Source organism: Panthera onca, chromosome F1 (genome assembly GCF_046562875.1).
Source record: "Panthera onca isolate mPanOnc1 chromosome F1, mPanOnc1 haplotype 2, whole genome shotgun sequence".
Lineage (NCBI taxonomy): Eukaryota > Metazoa > Chordata > Mammalia > Carnivora > Felidae > Panthera > Panthera onca.
The window spans coordinates 43,166,046-43,187,258 of NC_138355.1; the positions used below are offsets into that span (position 1 = coordinate 43,166,046).

Here is a 21,213-nt window from a genome sequence, read left to right on the forward strand (position 1 = left end):
AAGAACACGTCCAGAAATGAACAAAGATATGGTTGTTATAAGATTGGAAGACGTCGACAGGGAGAGGAAATTGGTTTGTATAATTAGATTGATCTAAGAATTACCTTGTCTTCACAGTATACCTTTCTGTTAAGGAGATGTAACGTCTTCTTTTGCCAGATAAAGACAGAGTGCTTTCCTTTTATGAAAGAACATCGCCAAAGTATACTTCAAGTTACTGGCAAACCCAGGACTAACCTTCAAGCTTTCTCCTCTTGGCCAGTCTATATACTGGAATAGAGCCATTTCTCCCATCAATATGAAAAGTTTATTTCTTGCCTTGGCTTCTGTTTTAACTGCTAACCTTTATCTCCTGTCCCGCAGCTGGGATGAGAGCAGCTCCATCAGCAGTGGGCTCAGTGATGCCTCGGACAACCTCAGCTCAGAAGAGTTCAATGCCAGCTCCTCCCTCAACTCCCTCCCAACTACTCCCACTGCTTCTCGCAGGAACTCTACAATAGTGGTACGTGAGCTTACAAACACCCGGGCCACTATGTCGAGATGAACCACAGGGCAGACGGCAATGCTGGGTACACGTTTGCACATACACTCACCCAGCCCGTGGGATCTCTTCCCGTGTGCCTTTGGCCAAGTCCTTTTAGAGCTGGCCAAAGGAAACCTGAGGCTACCAAGCAGTCTTAGCTGTGGTCCTAGTAACACCTGTATTAGTGGCCAGGCCTACTTGGAGTGATACATCTCTGTTCCGACCAGAGAAGAAAAAGAAGCCCTGAAACACACAGGATGTCTTTTCTCTGGCACACGAGAGGTATAGGTCGAAACCCTGGGTTGACAACACTGTAGAACGAGCAGGGCCACCCAGCAACCAAAATAAATCCCCTCAGCCTCCTTGTTTCCATCCCCAAGACCCTCAGGTCTCACTCTGCTTTTTCTGTTCTCCTCTTCAGCTCCGCACAGACTCAGAGAAGCGCTCGCTGGCAGAAAGCGGGCTGAGCTGGTTCAGTGAATCAGAGGAGAAGGCCCCCAAAAAACTGGAGTACGACAGTGGTAGCCTGAAGATGGAACCTGGGACTTCTAAGTGGCGGAGAGAGCGGCCCGAAAGCTGTGATGATTCATCCAAGGTTGGAGAACTGAAAAAGCCTGTCAGCCTGGGACACCCTGGTTCCCTGAAGAAGGGCAAGACCCCACCGGTGGCTGTCACTTCCCCCATCACTCACACAGCTCAGAGTGCCCTCAAAGTCGCAGGTGAGCCTAGAATAAAGGAAGGGACGAGGGCAAAGTCCTCTTTCTTTGGCCGCTCCTCTTCTTAAGGTCATTAACCCACAGGATGGTAGTAAACATCTACAGAGTGCTTTAACAACAGTCCTGTGAGGTAGGGAAGATAGGTATTACTATTTCCATTTTATGAATATAGAAATAAAAACAAAAAGGGGTGGCAGAGCCCAAACCATACAGCTAATAAGAGGGAGAGGCAGGAGTATGTTATGTTCAGAGACTAGTTTGACCTGCCTGTAGATACTTCCCATTGGTTGTCTTTCTTTCCTCTCCCAAGACTTTTGGCTGGCGTACTTCTTCACAAGGTACTTGCTTGGCCTCCCCGTGAGGTCCCAAGAAAACAAAAAATCAGAATTGCATTGCTCCCAAAGTTGGCCCCTTGGGTAACTTTTCGCCTTAATTGACATTTCCTTCCAGTCTCTACTTACCAGGAGGTGTGGCCATAATCTCGGCTGTTTGTAGCCCCTCCTTTTTGTCCTTCCTTGGCCAGTTGTTAGATGCACTTCTTTCTTAACCTTTGTGGTTGCCTCTTCCATTTTCACCAAATTCCCATGCACATTCCTACTGTAATGGGAGTGGGTCATTTGTTGTTTTTTTTTTTTAAGTTTTATTTATTTTGAGAGAGCACGCACGCACTCGTGTGAGCAAGCTGGGGAGGGGTAGAGAGAAAGGGAGAAAGAGAAAACCAAGCAGTCTCCACGCTGTCAGCACAGAGCCCAACACGGGGCTTGATCCCATGAACTGGGAGATCACGACCTGAGCCCAAATCAAGAGTCACACGCTTAATTGATTGAGCCACCCAGGCGCTCCTGCTGTATTTTCTAGAAGCAGAAAATAACAAAAAGCAAAACAAACAAATGAAAAAAACCCTGAGGCCGCTCCTACCCAGTCTCCTTCCTCTGGCGAGAAATTTCATCAGCCTACATGGTACCTGCTTACCAGTCTCTAAAATTCTATAGTACTTTGGCAATGTGTCCTTTTCCCATGGAGGGAAAGAAAGGGATTTGCCGGGACATTGCCAAGCTATGGGCCAGTTTCAGCCACTCTCACCTCATTTCCCGCCCTCTTACAGGCAAACCGGAAGGCAAAGCTACGGACAAGGGTAAACTTGCAGTGAAGAACACCGGGCTACAGCGCTCCTCCTCTGACGCCGGCCGGGATCGCCTGAGTGATGCTAAGAAGCCTCCCTCGGGCATTGCTCGCCCCTCCACTTCGGGATCTTTTGGCTACAAGAAGCCTCCTCCTGCCACAGGCACAGCCACTGTCATGCAGACCGGGGGTTCGGCCACTCTCAGTAAAATCCAGAAGTCCTCAGGCATCCCTGTCAAGCCCGTGAATGGACGCAAGACCAGCCTAGATGTGTCCAACAGCGCAGAGCCCGGATTCCTGGCTCCTGGCGCCCGTTCCAACATCCAGTACCGAAGCCTGCCCCGGCCAGCCAAGTCCAGTTCTATGAGCGTGACCGGTGGGCGGGGCGGACCTCGCCCTGTTAGCAGCAGCATTGACCCCAGCCTTCTTAGCACCAAGCAGGGGGGCCTTACACCCTCCAGACTGAAGGAGCCTTCCAAGGTGGCCAGTGGGCGGACCACTCCAGCCCCTGTCAATCAGACCGATAGGGAAAAGGAGAAAGCCAAAGCCAAGGCGGTGGCCTTGGACTCAGACAACATCTCCCTGAAGAGCATTGGCTCCCCAGAGAGTACTCCGAAGAACCAAGCCAGCCACCCCCCAGCCACCAAGTTGGCAGAACTGCCACCAACCCCTCTCAGGTACCCGAACTGGGCAGCTTCTTCCCCGTCCCTCTGCTCTTTCTTTGACACATGCCTGTACTCCTTAGACCAAGTGAGGCCTGGCCTACCTACCCACTGTCGCCTCTGGACCTTTGCCTGGCTCTTTCCCCTCCACTCCCCTGTATGCCAAGTTCCTTCTCCCTCTTTCAAAACTCACCTCGTTTATCCTATTCCCTGACCAACCCTTAACCTCGGACGAGTGGGTTTTCTGGGTTTACTTACACGTATCTTTGTATGTAAATCCATCTGTGTGTAAATCTACCTGTGTCTCCCACGTGCATGTGCTGTCCCCCTCATGAAGACTGCCTCTTGCTTCTGTCACTGTTATTCTGAAAACTTTATTTAATTTTCGCTTCCCTCAGGGCCACAGCTAAGAGCTTTGTCAAGCCACCTTCCCTAGCCAACCTAGACAAGGTCAACTCCAACAGTCTGGATCTGCCATCGACGAGTGAGGCCCACGCTTCAAAGGTCCCAGATCTGCATCCTACAAGCTCAGCAACCGGGAGCCCTCTCCCTTCTTGCTTCACCCCTAGTCCAGCACCCATTCTCAATATTAACTCAGCCAGCTTCTCCCAGGGCCTGGAGCTAATGAGTGGTTTCAGTGTCCCCAAAGAGACCCGCATGTACCCCAAACTCTCAGGCCTGCACAGGAGCATGGAGTCCCTCCAGATGCCAATGAGCCTGCCCAGTGCCTTCCCCAGCAGTACCCCTGTTCCCACCCCCCCGGCCCCCCCTGCTGCACCCCCAGAGGAAGAGACGGAAGAGCTGACCTGGAGTGGAAGCCCCAGAACTGGGCAATTGGACAGGTAGGTGGATAGAGAGACACAACTGAACCTGGGTCTGTCCCTATGGCTCTGGCTCATGTCGCCATTAGTAACACCGTCCTGTATTTGATTGCCGGTCTGTGACTTTGAAAATTTTTTTCACGTACAGTAAGTAATTTCATGTGCTTCACAACACCTCCAGGAGATACGTGGGAGTTTCAAATTACTGTGCTGATAAATTATTATTATTATCACTCTGATAATTGTACACGGGACACTAGTGCACAGACATTAAGTGGCTTTTCCAAGATTTCACAAGTAGTTTAACCTGTCATCCAAAGCTTTTGCTTTTTAGGCCAGACTGATGTCTATTATATCACACCTTAATGTGATCTTTTAGGTAGCTAACCACATCCTGATTCCTGAGCAGACAAAAACACTTCATATTTCAAGTGAATTTCTCAAGTTGTAAGCACAGAGGAAGACTGCAACTGTCTTATTTTGTTTATAGAGATAAAGGGGTTTGCAGTTTGATGTCCTGTGGTAGGTGTTGCATCCTGTAAACCTGTGGTCCCAAATTCTGGTTTCTAAGATGGACCCACATGCCTCTCTCTCTCTCTCTCTCTTTTTTCTGCACAGCAATCAGCGGGATCGGAACACTCTTCCCAAGAAAGGGCTCAGGTAACCCTTAAATGTGTTTTTCCTTCCCTCTATCTGCGGATCCTGGTCTTTGGGAAAAACTGTAACTTGACCCGTCCTAAGTCCCGGTCATGAATTTAGTGTCCCTTTTAGCCGAGTTCTTTGTGTGTGGTGCCTGTGCGAATGCCTCCTCGCGCCCTACCCAAGCTTAGTATTATGTGTGAGTCAACTTTATAGCCAGAGTTCTTTTTTGGTGACAGAGAGGAAGCAGGTTGGCACATGGGAATCCTACCTACCCTTACCTGTCCCGGCCTGTGCTGTCCCCAGTCCTGACTAAACTTCCTCTCTGTAATTTTCCTCCCCCAAAGTAAACCGGTGGGAGGACAGGCCGCCTCTGGGGTCACTGAGGTGGGGAAGAGCAGGACACCCCGGTCCTCCACCAATTCTGCAGCCCTGAGTTCTTCAGCTAGGTGACTCCTGCTCTGTGGAAGCCCACGTATGGAGTCGTAAAGCTCTGTCCTGAGCTCCCGGGAAGAGGCTGTCACGCCCCCTCCATCATTTCAGTCCCCACCTCAGGATGTCACCTCGTCTCTTGCTCCCTCACTCCTTAGGCAGTTCTGTCTGCCCCCTCTTTCCCTTGTCCTGCGTCCAGAACCTCCACACCAACCAAACCTCTGACATCACTTTGTGGTTGCCGGGGCTGAGTTCTTCTGCTCTGTCCTGCAGGTACCAGCTTCAGTCCCAGGAGGAGACCAAGGAGAGGCGACACTCCCATACCATTGGTGGGCTGCCCGAAGCCGACGACCAGTCAGAGCTGCCTTCCCCCCCTGCACTCTCCATGTCCTTGAGTGCAAAGGGCCAGCTTACCAACATAGGTCAGTGTTTCCGGTCACTCACTGTGGCATGGGATGAAGCAGGGGTCACCCTGCAGTGTGAGGCAAGGCAGCTGGACTTTAGGGTTCGTCTCGTATTTAACTCCCACCGCACTGGGTGGCTTCGTGGTGCCTCAGTTTATCCGTCCAAAATCAGATTGAAGGCAAAGTGCTCCAAGATCCTTAAACTGAAAAGTTGCCCCTGGGCACAAGCTGTAAGGGTCCTTGTAGCATCAGAGAGTCTGAATGATGGCGTGGAAAAGCCACAGACCGAGGCCCGGAGATCAAACTAGTGCAAGAAGCAGGCAGTCGTTGCCAGAAAGGAGCTGCCACGCTCGGGGCTGCGATACTAAAATGCCGGGCTGGTGGAGAAGAAGGAAGGGACAGTTGTTGATTGCAAACGATGGAATCTGCCTCCAAACTCAGAAAAGTGCAGGCTCCCCGGCTGCTGTGGCTGATCCAGGACCATCCTAGCCCTGAAGGCAGAGCTGGTGGAGACACGTCCTGGCTACACCCTTTCTAAAGCCTAAGGAGAAAGGAAAGCTAGGAAAGAAGGAAGAGACGGCTGATTCAGAGGCAGGGAGGCAAAGAAGCTTCAGGTGGAGGCCTGGCCACGGCACAGGAGCTCACCAGCCCTGGCTCTGGGAAGCAGCATGCCGTGATTGGCTCAATGGGAACCCCTTTAGAACGAGCCCAGGACAGGCTTGTCGTTTGCTGTGTCTTTCTAAATCCACCTCCTGTCTCAGCTGAGTGAAGGAAAGCAGTAAGGGAAAATGAGGACCTGGAACATGCCTGTGGGATGGCTGCGGGCAATTTGAGGAAAAACTAGGAATTAAGATCATTTCGCCTACAGGAGGGAATGATTTCTAAGGCAGGGTCATCTGGTTACCGAAGGGCCATTAAATGGAGGACGGGGCCAGCTTGTTCTCCATCTCCACTGAGGACCAAAGAAGAGGAAATGCGTTAGTGCTGCAGGATGAAGGGGCTGGGCTAAACCGTGATCGCCTTAACGTATTCGAGAGGGCCGAGAGAGGTGCGAAATCTTCCGCACAGGTCTTTATGGAGAGACTAGACACCCACCTGCCTGTGTGGAGGCAAAAGAGTAGCCAAGGGGAGGTGCCTGTGGGAGTGAACCCTGGGAGGCTGTAACCCCAACACGGGAGGGACGGAGGGGAGCAGGTCCTGCAATCGGCAGGGATTCAGCGGAGCCCAGCTTCAAAGCAGATTCTAGGAGACTTTACCTGAGCTCCATCCATCTGACCTTCCAGCCGGATGCTGGGCAGAGAGGGCTGTGTTTCTCGCTGCGTCAGAACCGACCAGTGGCCTGGGACGACGCGGCTTGTGGGGAGAGTCTCGCTCCCTCCCATAATGCCGAGCCCATCGGAGCCCATGGCCTGGCCCCCTTCTCTAGCTGCCTCTTTGTCATCATTCAGATCTGAGTCTTGGCCCGAATTCTTAGTCCTCCCAAGCTGCCAGGTGTATTTTACGGAACCACAACATCCCATTTTCATCGGCACTTTCAAGTGATGTGAAGGTTTCAGAAAAGCGACAGTTCCCGGGCAGGGCTGAGGGAAGGTCTTTAAAACAGGAAACGCTGTTCTCCCTTTATTCCCGACAGCAGGGTCCTTCTCCGTTAGGGCTCGATCTCCCCAGGAGAGACCCCACCCCTAACCCCCAGCTGCCTGCACACTCCCACTGCCCCACCTCGCCCTTCCTCTCCTGCCCTCTCACCATTTGCCTCCCATGCTCCTGGTGCTCCATTTCCCAAGGGACCCAGAGAGCTGATGACCCTGCCTCTTCTCCTGCCCTCCCCCTCCCTCCCCTGTCCCCCTCCCCTCTGTCCTTCCAGTGAGTCCCACTGCGGCCACCACGCCAAGAATCACCCGCTCCAACAGCATCCCCACCCACGAGGCGGCCTTCGAGCTGTACAGCGGCTCCCAAATGGGGAGCACCCTGTCCCTGGCCGAGAGACCCAAGGGGATGATTCGGTCAGGATCCTTCCGAGACCCCACGGACGACGGTGAGACTTCATGCCAGCGCGGTTCACGCTCATTCCAGCTCTGCTGGGCCCCCTCACCTGCCACCACCTCCACTACCACCACCACACACACGTACATGATTCACAGAACATCGAGTTCGGGCCATTTCAGTTCTTTCTTCCCATCCCTTTGAAGGGTCTGGGGGCCCAGAAACCTTGGGTGGCACCGTCTGGCGCTGGGGCTTTGGGATGGAGCATTTGCCATTGGGGCTGGGGGCGGGAAATGGAGCGTGGAAGGGTTACATGGTACCCCTCGGAGCGCTCGGAAAACTGCAGCTCCTACCCTCCTCGTTCCCCCAGTGGTCTTTCTCCCCCACAGTCTCTCAGAGTATGTGACAAGATCAAGGGGCATAATGGTAGCTCTTAAATCCTGAGGAAGAACTCGGCATCTCATTCCTCTTTGAAGAATGTTCCATGGGGTGCCTGGGTGGCTCAGTCGGTTGAGCGTCCGACTCTTCATCTCAGCTCAGGTCTTGATCTCAGGGTCGTGAGTTCAAGCCCCGCGTTGGGCTCTGCGCTGGGCGGGCGTGAAGTCTACTTAAAAAAAAAAAACAACAGTTCCAAAGTTTAGCTTCAAGGAGGGCCCTGTGGTTGTTTGTGATGATCTGGGTGTGCATGGTCAGAGCCTGGAAGATGGGGCTTTACCAGAGAGCAGACTTCCGGTTGTTATTTGCAGGACGCTCAGCCTGGAGGCATCCTTGCAGAAGCTGCTGTAGTTGTGTCAGTAGGGCTATTGAATCATCAGAACGAGTATTTTATACTTCAGTACGGTTTTCATCTGAACGGTCCGGTCCCCAGAGCTGAGAAGATAAGATGACGCCTATCCACGAATATCTCCTTTCCCTCTCCCTGAACCCTCGTGCCCCTCGGAGCAGGTTGAGCAAGGGCCCGCCATCCCCAGGCTGCCAGAAAAATGTAGCCCGAGGGAGGAGGCTAGCTCTGCTCAGGACCTCGCCTCCTCAGTAGACACCTGCTTGCTCTGGGCTGTTGTCATAACCAACCTGTTTGCTCCAGATGCCCTCCAGAGTCAGAATCCAAACTCCTGCCTTAGGGGTCTGCCCTGAAACCCCTTATCCCTGGAGCCCTCTGTTAACTCTGTGTTCTGCTTCTCTTTCAGTTCATGGCTCAGTGCTGTCCCTGGCCTCCAGTGCCTCCTCCACTTACTCCTCAGTAAGAGCGTTACTTCTCTTCCTCCCTCATCCCCTGTCTCCTACCATTGCTCTGCTCCCTAGGACCTGTGTTGGGTGGGTAACTAGTCGAGGAGGGGGGCGGGGGGGCAGGGCACTGCTACCTATTCATTATGCCTTATGGATCTGGGGTGGGTCGGGGGAGGCGCCTGGAGCTCGGATTGCTTGGTTGTGCATCGGTTCCTCAGTGGTCCCTATGGCCTCACCACCAATTCCTGAGCAACTCTGGTGCCTTTTGTTCCCCTCCTTTGAAAAATCGATAGTCCCCTTATGATAGAGCCCATTCTGTGCCAGGGTTAAGTGAGAAGCATCCGTGGCAAGGTGGGAGGGGTAGGTTTATAGGACTCCAGGATCCTCATAGCCTACAGAATTTACCAGATGTTTACTGGGGGGGATTGGGCACACCGCATTTTGCTGTGAGGTGTAACTCGGGCCTTACATTTATTTTGCCCCTAATTCTTCACTCCTTCAAGTTAGTGGCAGTAAGGATTAGCCTTCAGATCAACCTGAGTTTCATTTCCTAGCCTTCTTGGCAATGACAAAGTTGGCTAGAGATGAGCTCCAGAGAAATCTTTTATGTGAACCCAAGTATAGGGTCTCAGCTCACCTCGTGAGGGGCCAGGGCCAAGAAACGGAGTTTCAGCCTCTTCGTACCTCTGAGTCACGCTTCTTCAAGTTCTCTGCCCTGCCACTGGGGCCTGGCTTCTTCACCTCCATAGTAACCACCTCCTTCTCTCTTTCTCTCCTTCTGTGCTCCTTCTTCAGGCTGAAGAAAGGATGCAATCTGAGGTAGGGTGCAAAGCCTTTGTCTCGGCTTGTTAACACCTCTGCACCCCATTTTGCTTCCAGATCTCCGACTTCTTCTGCCACCATAAGTTTGTATTTCTCTCCCTTTCACAGCAAATCCGGAAGCTTCGTAGGGAACTGGAATCGTCCCAGGAAAAAGTGGCCACCCTGACATCTCAACTCTCTGCCAATGTGAGTGCCATAAAGTAGGGGAAGACCCAGGCTGTTAGTTTGGCTGTAAGTCAGATAAGTTCAGCCAAAGGAGGGGAATTCTCTCATAAGGTATCCCCTGGGCTTAGATTCCAAGGGAGTGGGTCCCGTTCATAGCTGTACAACAGAGGATTTGGTGACTGGCCTTCCCTTCCTCAGAGTCTCAATTTTTATAAAGAACTGTTTTTCCCCCACCGTAATGAATAGGTATGGATATGTTCGTGCCCAGTGGTCTTTGAACTCCCTAGAGACAGAAAGGATTATCAGTGGTTCTGCATGGAGGTGGGAACAACCTTGCCATTGGCCATGGACAGAAATAGTTATGTATTATAGAACCCTTGGTACTCTTTTGCTGCTGCCCTGGGGTATGTTCGTGTTTTTGTTCACACCGCATAACCGGGCGGGCACAGAACTGGCTGTTAGCATTCTGTCTGGGTGAGCATGGCACCACTTAGAAACACAGTTCTCGTTCTAGTCCGGCTGCTGCGCTCGCAACTGCCTTTTCTTAGCAGTCTCCTTGGGCAGGTGGCACAAGTGACCTGAGCTCTAGGTTGGGAGCCAGGATTCTCTGCCCTCAGCGTGCCCTCCGTCCATCCAAGAAGAATGAGTTTCTTTCTTTCTTTAGGCCTTGGTTTTTCTACCCTGTGAGATGGGGGGAAATGAAGCCACCTCCTCTCCCTAGGCTGTGGTAGTTTCTCCCCTGTGACCAAGTTGCAAACAGAGAACATAAGAGCCATTTTCCCCCAAAGCTGTAAACAACAGCTGAGCCGGATTTGCAGGAGCTTTCCAAGTGTTCACACAAAAGTAACCATGTCTGCAATTTCCGCAGTAGTTTCTGGGGTTTTTTTCTTGTCCCTTCCTCTCTGGGGAACCCAGCTGTCAGGCCTGAGGTCTTCCTTGGGATCAGGTAGAAGACTCTCTACCAAGATTTTGCATGTTTCCATCCCGTTTCAGCAGCCGATCCCTCACCACGCTCATTATTCTCTTTATCCTCTTTTCCCAAACCTTCAGCTAATAAGTTGTGCCCTCGCTAGTTTGTTTGAAGCCCATATCAAGCACCGTTTTCCACTCTTGGAGACCCATAAGAATTACAATTCAAGCAAGAACCGTCACTTCCTTCCCATGTGCCCCACCCACCATGGCCAGTGGCCTGGGTCACGTCCTGCACACCCCAGGAAATTCACATCTGGGAGATGCTGGGGGAAGAGACGCCAGGGAGGCAGAGAACATTAGTGTGTCTGATTCATTTACACTGAATCTGTCAGCCATCATGCTGTCAAGGCTGGGTGAAAGCCAAGAAAATGAATTTAGAAGGTGATTTTTCTTCGAACAGGAAGTTCCCTTTGGCTAAGAGAGAACAAATAGCCAGACGTGACGGGTTCTGAATTTGAGAGGCAGATTTCTGTTGAGGGTCGGAATCCCGTCCTCAAGCAGGAGACAGTGATGCCAGGACTCTGCAGGATCCCTTGATTCCTGATCGAGCTTTTGTTGTGTTCCATGTAACTTCCCAGCAGCCCACGCTGAGGACACACCCTAGACAGGGAAGGGCTGCAAGGCACTTCTACTTCTCCCAAGTGCCCGCCTCTCTCTGGCACCACTGCTTACCCTTCAGGTCTTATAGGCACCCTGGTGAGGTTGAGGGTTAGGGAAGGTCCAGAGGAGGGAGAAGTTGTGTAGGAGACGAGAGGAAAGCCCATCCAGAGCAAAGGGCCCAATGCGCCAAGACAGCACACAGGAAGCTGACAGTTCCTGGGGTTTCCCACGAGTAGATGTCTGGGGACTCCAAGCAGTCTGTTCACAGGGGTGTGGAGAAGTGAGTAAGAGGCAACCTGAGGCCACGAAAACAGGAGGCACCGCTGTTTGGTACAGTAGGTGAAAGTCAACGGCTCAGGGTCGTGACATAGGTCTGCCACGGAGCCCAGGCCTAGATAGATTCAGGGTACATGCGTGTGAAAGAGGCAGGTCACACAGGCCCAAAGGGATTGCCTCCAGCCACTGTCAAATGAAAGAAGCCTCCAGGCATGTTTCAAGGGCAATACGTATAAACTAGAGTTGGCCCAACAGGGGGAGAGAATCATTGGCTCACAGGTAGTGACAGGTGTCACAGACATACACCCTAGAGCTTTGGATGAAGGACTTGCCCAAAATATGCCTGTCACTTCTGGCTAGGGTCGCTGACTTGGTCAGATATCCTCCAGTGATGGCTGTTCCTCCATTCCTAGCCCCCTGCTTCATTTCCTGCACCTTTCTCAAAGGCTGGAGGGCTAGCTCCTGCTCCTAGTGGCCTTAGCTCCACCCTCCCCAGCCAGCCTCCTCCTCATGAAATCCACCTGACATCTAGTGGCCAAACTGTGGAATACCCCTGAAGTTTCCTGAGCTCCTCCTCTCCAGCCCTGCAAAGACAGCCCGAAGAAACCAGGAACTAGGAGACGCAGGATGGAGTTAAGAACAGACGGCACTTGAGAGCAGAGGTGGAAGGAAGCACCAGTTTATGCTGGGAGGTGATTTAGACCCATGGGGGCCAGTCCGCCAGACAACGGAAGAGTTAAACCAAGATAATAGGAATGTCCCAGAAGAGCGAGGGACAGTCCCACCTCTGGTGATGATAGGTACCAGGACCCAAGTCTCCTAGAGCCTCCAAAAACCTGCCCTACCCTAATGCTCTCTGTGCCACGTCATCATTCAGGAAGCTGGTCCCCACCAGGAAATCTCTTCAGGCCAGAAAGGTGTTTGAATTCCACCTTGTCTGCTCAGGGAAATCGATGTTTAAAAATCACCAAAAAGTTTGTCAGCAATGGTCAGTACTGAGACACAGAATATCAGCTCAAACTACTTCCCATAATAGGCTTTTCTTTTCCCAAGCCTCAGGCAACGTAGGAACCTCCTGACATGTTTATTTCAGGCTAATCTAGTGGCAGCTTTCGAGCAGAGCCTAGTGAATATGACATCCCGTCTCCGACACCTGGCAGAGACAGCAGAGGAGAAGGTAAGGGAGCTGGGAGTTCTCCTGGCATACAGGCTAAGGCTAACCTCACCCCCTCTCTCCTGAGCACCAGGTTCTCCCTCCCTTCCCGTCACCCTGAGTTCTCACCGTGCCCCTCAGCACAACTGCCCCGTCCCCTGCCTTCTCTATCAAGTCTGGTGGAATTCCAGTGCCTCGCCTGTTGCCTGGCGCACAGTAGGCGCTCCTAATCCCAACGAATGACACTATTGTCATATCTCTCCTAGGACACCGAGCTGCTGGATTTACGAGAAACCATAGACTTTCTGAAGAAAAAGAACTCTGAAGCACAGGCAGTCATTCAGGGAGCCCTCAATGCCTCAGAAACCACACCCAAAGGTAAGACATCCAACCTCAGGTTGAAGGAGAACAGGAATGGGGTTATTGGAAATTTTTACCTATGCCTATAATATGCTGGGTCCCATATCAAGTTTTTAGAAGGTGCGGGCCCTTTGATGCCTTTCAGTGTGATGCTCTGGACTGGTCAGAGCCAGGGGCATGATCCTCCCATCGCTGGGGATGAGGGAGAGTTGAGCAGACCTGCAATCCCCGTGGGTCTTCCCCCGAACCTTTAGGACAGAGCCCAAGAGCCGTCAAAGACAATCATTAAAAGAGCACTTTATTCTTAAGAAACCAAAGGTAAATCCAGGGGCACCTGGGTGGCTCAGTCAGTTGAGCATCTGACTTCGGCTCAGGTCATGATCTCACAGTTCGTGAGTTCAAGCTCCACATCGGGCTTGTTGCTGTCAGCACGGAGCCCACTCTGGATCCTCCCTCTCCCTGTTTGCCTCCCTCTCCCCTGCTTGCACTCTCTCAAAAATAAACAAAACATTAAAAAAAAAAAAAAACAGAAAAGAAACTAAAAGTAATCTTACCATATGATCCAGCAGTCACACTCCTTGGTATTTACCCAGAGGAGCTGAAATTTTATGTCTTCACAAAAGCCTGAATGTTTATAGCAGCTTTATTCATAATTGCCAAGACTCGGAAGCAACTGAGATGTCCTTCAGTAGGTGAACGGATGAATGAACTGTGCTGTAACCAGTCAATGAAACATTACTCAGCATTAAAAAGAAATGAGCTATCAAGCTATGAAAAGATACGGAGCAGTGTCAAACGCACGTTACTAAGCGGAAAAAGCCGATGAGAAAAGGCTGCGTGCTGTATGACTCCAACTCTGTGACATTCTGGAAAAGACAAGGCTATGGAGACTGTGAAAAGATCAGTGATTGCTCAGGGGGCAGGCAGGGGTGAATAAGCGGAGCACAGAGGATTTTTAGGGCAGCAAAATTACTCTGGATGATACTGTAACGGTGACTACCTGTGAATGTATTTGTTCAAACCCATAGAATGTATAACCTCAAGAGTGAACCCTCATGTCAGCTGTGGACTCTGCTGATAATGATGTGTCTGTGCAGACTCATCAGTTGTAACAAATGCATCCGTCTGGTGGGGGAGGCTGAGAGTGGGGGAGGCTACGCATGTGTGGGGGATGGGGTGATATGGAAAAGCCCTGCCCCTTCCTTTCAATTTTGCTGTGAACCTAAAACTGCTCTACAAAATGAAGCCCCCAAAATTAGCACTTTAATAAGGGAAGGGAAGCAACAATAATATAAAAGCAAGGAGGGGGACAAAACATAAGAGACTCTTAAATATAGAGAACAAACTGAGGGTTACTGGAGGGGTTTGGGTTGGGGGGTGTGGGCTGAATGGGCAAGGGGCATTAAGGAGGACACTTGTTGGGATGAGCACTGGGTGTTATATGTAGGGGATGAATCACTGGAATCTACTCCTGAAATCATTATTATACTATATGCTAACTACCTTGGATGTAAATTTTAAAAAATAAATTTAAAAAAGTTAGCACTTTACCTTTTTATATACACACACATATATATTCTTATTTGATCCTCCTTTCTGTTCTCCAAGGGTGATGCAGTCTACTCTTCAAATGAGACAAAGATCACATGGGTTACATGGGGCTCAAATGACAAGTTAGCCTTGGCATTTAACAACCAAACAGTCAAGTTTGCTAGAGAAAGTCAAGATGAGTAGTGGTCTGATGCCCCCAAATCCTGCAATCTCTGACTCCAGGCAGGCTTCCAGGGTACTTGGATGGTCCTCTAACTTGCCTGCAGCCTGTTTTCCTTTTTAGTCCACTATCAGTGGTCCCCAACTTCTTTTTTTTAATGTTTATTTATTTTTATTGTGAGAGAGACAGAAAGAACATGAGTGAGAGAGAGGGAGAGAGAGAATCCCAAGCAGGCCCCATGCTGTCAGCACAGAGCCCGATGTGGGGCTCGATCTCATAAATCTGAGATCATGACCTGAACTGAAATCAAGAGTAAGACACTCAACGGACTGAGACACCCAGGCGCCCCAGTGATCCCCAACTTCTATCAGTGTTCTCCAGCCCCTTATTCCACCATTGACCTGCCTCACTCTGAACATAGACTCTGCCTCCTCCTTAATCAAGAAAATAAAACATTTTCAAGTAAGAACTCCATGGACTCTTCCCCCACTCCATCAGTTTATATTCATCTAATCCTTACTTATTTTTCTCCCATTTCCTTAGAAGGGGCTGCCCTTTCTGGCCAAGAGGGATCCCTTATCTAATGCTTGGGGATGCTCCCCCTAGCATTGATGTCCCCAGAACACATACACATACTTTTCTACATCTTTGACCTCTTATTCCCCATTCACTCCTTCCTCTCTGCTTATAATGTGGCTGAAGGCTCATTTATCTTTAGAGAAGAAAAAAGATGTATCTACCTACATCCCTTCTAATTATAATCTTCACTCCTTCCTTCACCAACTTACCCTCCACTCCCCTTTCTCACCTAACCCTACTCTAATTTGCTTCCATTACTATCATCCTACCAAAACTGCTTTCACTAAAATCACCAGGGACCCCCATTTTTCAAACTTTAATAATTTTTGGTACTTATTTTACTTGACTTCTATAAAATAGACATAGTACCTAACCAGACGTTTGTTGTATCAAATCAGAAGAGCTCACCATGGTGTGAGGCATATAGTAGGTGCTCAAAAAAAAAAAAAAAAAAAAAAAACCCTTTCACACACACACACACACACACACACACACACACACAGAGGCAATACACCAAGGTTTTTAAGATCTAGCCCTGTTAGGCCTCCTTTTTTTCATTACCTTCAAAATATAAATATAATCAGATTTTTAAAACGTTTTTATTTTGAAATAATCACACACTCACCTGTAATTACAAAGAAATGGACAGCAGTCTCCTCCAATGTTAACATCTTGCCTACTGTAGAACGATGCCAGCAGATTTGTTTTTTCATAGCACTTACTATGATACCCTGTTGAAAGAGGAAGCGGAGGGTTAGATCGGAGATAGGGAGCTAGTTGAGTAGATGTTTGCAGCTGTCCTTCTAGAAACAAGAGCTGTTCAGTGAAGATGTGGGTAGTTTCTGGTTTATTTTCTCACTCTCTCCATGACCAGAAATGCATAATAATTTTTAAAAATCTGATTATATTTTGCCCTTGCTTCAAAATCTCTGTTGTTCTTGCTCATTACCTATGGCACAAAGGCAAATATCCTTAAAAAGGCATTCAGGGCTCTCCCTGACCTGGCCTGAACCTGACCTCCACCCCCACCTCTTGCTGTGCTCCCTGTGCTGCTTCCCATTCCAGTCTGCCTGAGGTTCCACAAAACAAAGCCAGAGCCCTGCACAGGGCCTCTGCATGTACTTTTTCTTTGGCCCTAAGTAGTTTTCCCAGTGTTCCTGTCTGAAAAACTTCTGTTCTTTCAAGACTCAAACATTTCCTCCTTGGTTAACTTTTTCCTTCCCTGTGGTGGAAATGTGGGTCATTTTTTATGCCATTCCAAACCTTCTCAGGGAGCTAAAAGGATTTTCTACCCATCAGATAAGAAAATGAAAGCTCATTTAGGTTAAATGCAGGACAGTGGCTAGTTATGCTTGGCCTTGGAGCACCAGGCAGGCAAGTATTACAGGGGAAAAATCATGAAAAATGGTACGTTGAGGGGTGCCTCGCTGGCTCAGTCTGTGCACATGCGGCTCTTGATCTTGGGGTGATGAGTTCGAGCCCCACATTGGGGGTAGGGTTTCCTTAAAAAAAAAAGCAGTAGGTTGATGTCTCCATCAAAGTATTGAGAGCAAGCTTTCATTAGGCCTTCTCAGACCTAATCAGGCTGAGTTCATTAGTCTGTGTACTGCTTTTTATCCTACTAGACTGGAAGCGTCTTGAGGAGAAGAAGCATTTCTTAACTTACATTCTTACTTTTTTTTTTACCTTTAGCATTTTTTTTTTTTTTTTTTTTTTTTTTAGTATATGTGCTGCCGAAGCGAGCACACCTTTAGCATGTTTTTAACGTTGAAACGTGATTGGCACTCCATAAATGCTCGTTGACAGAAATTATCCAGAAAATGAAAAATGTGGCTGTAGGAGTTGGTTGGTACCCTTCTCGTCTACGTTTGGCAGCTAGACTTGCCTTAAGTCTCATGTCTTCTTTAAATCTACCCTGTGTGTGCTTCCCATTTGTTCGTGGCCCCTAGAACTCCGGATCAAGAGGCAGAACTCCTCAGATAGCATCTCGAGCCTCAACAGCATCACCAGCCATTCCAGCATTGGCAGTGGCAAGGACGCTGATGCAAAAAAGAAGAAGAAAAAGAGCTGGGTAGGTATAGGTTGGGGGCGAGAATTGTGAGGAGCCATGGTGGGCCACCTCCACCTCAGCATAGGGATTGGCTCCTTCCAGAACCAACCAAGATATGGTCCCTTGGGGTTAACACAAAGCCCCAGGTATCTGCTCAGAGCAAAGTCTGCTAAACTCTCCTTTGATCCCAGTCATACCCCACTTGTACCAAGGCCATCCCTCTAGCCCTTAGGCAACCCACTTGCCTTGGGTTCTCCATGCCTTCGATTAGATCCAATGTAATTTGGCAACGGAAAGAAGTCTCTAGCAGGGAACGTCCTATCAATCCCCTCGCCCATTTCCTTCTCTACTATGGAGAGAAGATTTTCTGAACAAAGCCATTCATGCCCGATGCTCCTGGAAGCCATTTCTTCACTTTTTTTGGAGAAGTATTTATGGAACTTTCCATAATACTTCAAAAGGAATCTTTATATTATTGTTGACTAGTCCAGACATAGTTCCCCCCACCGACTCCCCCAGCTGGCTCCTGATAGCCCTAGACTGACTTCGGATGACCTTTCTGCAATTCTATAGGCAGATCTAAAACACTTTTAGCTCCTCTGCTGCCTATGGGAAGGAGAGGATCCCCTAATGGAGATGTCTTGCTCCTCTGTCCCCTGTTCAATGGCACTGGCCCCCAAAGCTTTGTGTAGCACAGATGGGTCCCAGCTGTGTGAAATGAGTGATTAAGTGTTGCTTCTTTTTTTTTCCCTTCAAAATGCTGACTTCAAATCCCTATTTTTTTCCAGGTCTATGAGGTAAGAGACCCAGTTCCTCTCTCCTTGTTTTCTCTTTCCTTTTGCCATACCTTCCCCATTTCCAGAGCAACTCCCTCCCTTAAAGAAAGAGCGGCCACTCATAAAACTAACCGTAACAACCACCCCAGAGTTCCTAACTCACTCCACTGCATGGTCCATCCACGGCTGCCCCACATGAGGACAGAGGAGTGGTCTGGTTGGGGGCCAAATGGGAGAGTTAACAAAATCCTGATCTATTCCCTCCTGTCTTCCCCTTTTTACAAAATCAGACTGTTATAAAAGCAGTCAATTTGAGTTCCCCTATCCAGAAAATGAGCTTTCTGATTTTTGTTGTTGTTGTTGTTCCTTAAACCCTAGAAGCCCAAAATGGAAGAGAATCACTGGATGAACATTATCTTGACCACAATTTCCAGAGGCCAGTTCAGTTTGGGTCTCGCCTGGAGATTTCGCTCTATAGGGAGATGAACCAGAGATAGGAGGGGTTATGATTCAATCCAGGGCACCCTCAAACCACCCGCAGACCTGAAGCCCTCTGAGCATCCATGGAGTTTCCAAAGACATTTCAGGGGTTACGGTATAGTTTCTCAGACAAGCAGAAGGTGAACCCAGAACAAACCAGACATCTGAGGTCCACTAACCCTATCCTAACATTGTGCCAAGTGTTACGAAGGATGTGAAAAGTGGAGCCTGTAATTTGAACCATCAAGGAGCCTGCAGAATTGCTGAGGAGACAAAAACCAAAATTGTACATATAATATTGATAACAGTCCAACGGTGCCGAAATGTTTAATTCAGCCAGGGGGTGCTAAAGGAGCTCATAGATGAAACTAATTACAGAAAGCAGGGGAAACCCCACAAAGGAGGTAGAAGTTAAACTGAGATGTGACTTTGACAGGAGAGTGTGCCGCGAGGCTTTCTACACAAACACTGTCTAATCACAAGGGGAACAGTGGGGCAGGGATTAAAATCAGTGTAGCTAGAGCACTGAGTACAGTGAGGCACAGATATGAAGGGCCTGAAATGCTAGGCTAATTATTTAAACTTGATTCTTTAGGTTAGCATTTCCCAGAATGTATTGTGCTCTAGTCCATGGAGATGCCCCTTAAAACAGTGATGCCATCATCAAATTTGAGAAGCCCTGCATTTCTATAGTGCACATCCACGTAGGAAGAACTGAGAAGTCCCTCAGTAAAGAGTCTGTTTTGGGGTGCCTGGGTGGCTCAGTTGGTTAAGCGTCCAACCCTTGATTGCAGGATCGTGAGTTCAAGCCCTGCGTTGGGCTCTGCGCTGGTCGAAGTCTACTTAAAAAAAAAAAAAAAAAAAAAAAGAGTCTGTTTCGTTTCGCTTGATTGATCCATTGTTTCCCGAACTCAGGGAATCCTTCACCATCTGACACCAATCAACATCTGCCAACAGTTGGGCTTTGGGGGCCCTGAGCGACACAGAGAACACTACTCTCTCTCTCTCTCTCAGGATCTTAGTGATCTTACAGGGCATATGCTCCAGGCAGATTGTGGTCACAGGATCTCTTTCTGCACACACACATACATACATACACACACACACACACACACACACACACACACACACACACACTTACATACGCACACTCTGTCTCTCTGTCTCTCTGTCTCTCTGTCACTCTCTCTCATTTATACATAGCTTCCCATAGCTACAGCGATGTAGAGAAGACTATTGGGTTGAAAATTAGGAAGGCTGAGTTCCAGTCCCAGGCTTTCCTTCAATCCTGCAATCTCAAACAAGTCACTTTTCAGCCTCGGTTCCTCATCTCTGTGGAGAATTGAGCATTATGGGAGAATCTTGACTCCTCAGTGATGATATATCCCCTGCACGCATACTCTAGCTAGCTGCACGCATACTCTCTCTCTCATATCCCCATCACAGCCAGATTGGTCCTTTATGCCCTACCTGGGAGACAACAGCACACACTGCCATCAGTTCCACGCATCACCTGACAGTCTTCCTGTGTTCCAGAAGAGACACTGTGAAAGAGTAGACTCAAATTTTCCTTTCTTTTCTCTCACTGTCCCAAAGATCTGGTTTGCTTTTGTCCCCTACAGCCTTCGACCCCTCCTTTACTCTCTGTCTCTTGCTGCCATCCCATATCTGTGTCCCTGTGCGTGTGTGCATGCTATATGGATGCATGTGAATGGGTGGGACAGAGCCCTGGTTTGCATCTCTAGCTCACAGCCCTAACACCCAAGCTCATCAACACACCTAAGGTCAAAAACAAAAAACAAAAAAAACCATGGTCCAATTGTAGTATCCCAAGTATTTTGAGGAAATGCTGGGAAATATTCCTTACTCTAGGACATTTGAGTGGAAATAGTAGAAAGCACTTGTGTCTGTTTCAATCATTCTGGGATGTGCTGAGCACAAGAGAACTAAAAGAAACTTGATGCCACTCCCTTCTGATGCTTTCCACAGAATCACATTGCCAGTTTCTGGTTAATAGGTAAATGGATTCTGATCTGATGAGCCCTGGTCAAGGTGGATCCTGAGACCCAAAGTGAGCAAGGCTCTAGACTAAGCAAGCAGTAATTGGTCTGCTGGAGAAGGTGGGATGGGGTCATTGAGAGATTGGCCACCATATGACCTCCGGGGGCTTCTCTCTGCCCTTCTCGGGGGCACAGTTCCCCCGTGGGAGAGAGCAGACCCAAGAAGTTCCCATAGCCTACAACGGTGAACCAGAACATTCCACTTTCTCTCAGCCCTAATTTCTAGGCAACTCTTCTGTCCATATTCCATGAAGCCAATGAAGCCTTAAGAGGGAGGCTTAATTACAGCAAGCAAATACCCTGTCTGTACAGCTCTCTGTCTCAGAAATCCCAGACCAGTCCTCACCCAGTCTCTGGAGTGGAGCCCTGACGTCTCTCTGCCTGGATCTGCTTTTTTCTAGCTTCGAAGTTCCTTCAACAAAGCCTTCAGCATAAAAAAGGGACCCAAGTCAGCTTCCTCATACTCTGATATTGAGGAGATTGCCACACCCGACTCCTCTGCCCCCTCATCCCCCAAACTACAGCACGGCTCCACAGAGACCGCTTCGCCCTCCATCAAGTCCTCCAACTCCTCCTCTGTGGGCATTGATGTCACCGAGTAAGTGCTTTCTGCCCGCCACCCTGCCCAGTACTATGTAAGCTGCTGGCCAGAGCTGGCAGCTATGCCCATCGATTGCCCC

General features: G+C 49.3%; 1 protein-coding gene across 8 annotated transcripts in view; it reads left to right on the forward strand.

Moving 5' to 3' along the window:
* NAV1 (neuron navigator 1) overlaps positions 1 to 21,213 on the forward strand; it is a 269,569-nt gene that overhangs the window by 237,514 nt on the left and 10,842 nt on the right. For 5 of the 8 annotated variants that reach the window (XM_078440775.2, XM_060644071.3, XM_060644076.3 and 2 more), the window contains 14 exons: positions 364 to 502; positions 945 to 1,242; positions 2,345 to 3,038; positions 3,422 to 3,865; positions 4,463 to 4,504; positions 5,189 to 5,337; positions 7,184 to 7,354; positions 8,490 to 8,542; positions 9,325 to 9,348; positions 9,460 to 9,537; positions 12,458 to 12,541; positions 12,784 to 12,895; positions 17,117 to 17,238; positions 20,935 to 21,131. In XM_078440775.2, coding sequence (XP_078296901.1) covers positions 364 to 502; positions 945 to 1,242; positions 2,345 to 3,038; positions 3,422 to 3,865; positions 4,463 to 4,504; positions 5,189 to 5,337; positions 7,184 to 7,354; positions 8,490 to 8,542; positions 9,325 to 9,348; positions 9,460 to 9,537; positions 12,458 to 12,541; positions 12,784 to 12,895; positions 17,117 to 17,238; positions 20,935 to 21,131 — 2,607 coding nt within the window. The remainder of the gene's footprint in view (positions 1 to 363; positions 503 to 944; positions 1,243 to 2,344; positions 3,039 to 3,421; positions 3,866 to 4,462; positions 4,505 to 5,188; positions 5,338 to 7,183; positions 7,355 to 8,489; positions 8,543 to 9,324; positions 9,349 to 9,459; positions 9,538 to 12,457; positions 12,542 to 12,783; positions 12,896 to 17,116; positions 17,239 to 20,934; positions 21,132 to 21,213) is intronic. The other 3 variants (XM_060644073.3, XM_060644072.3, XM_060644074.3) reach the window with 3 other exon arrangements.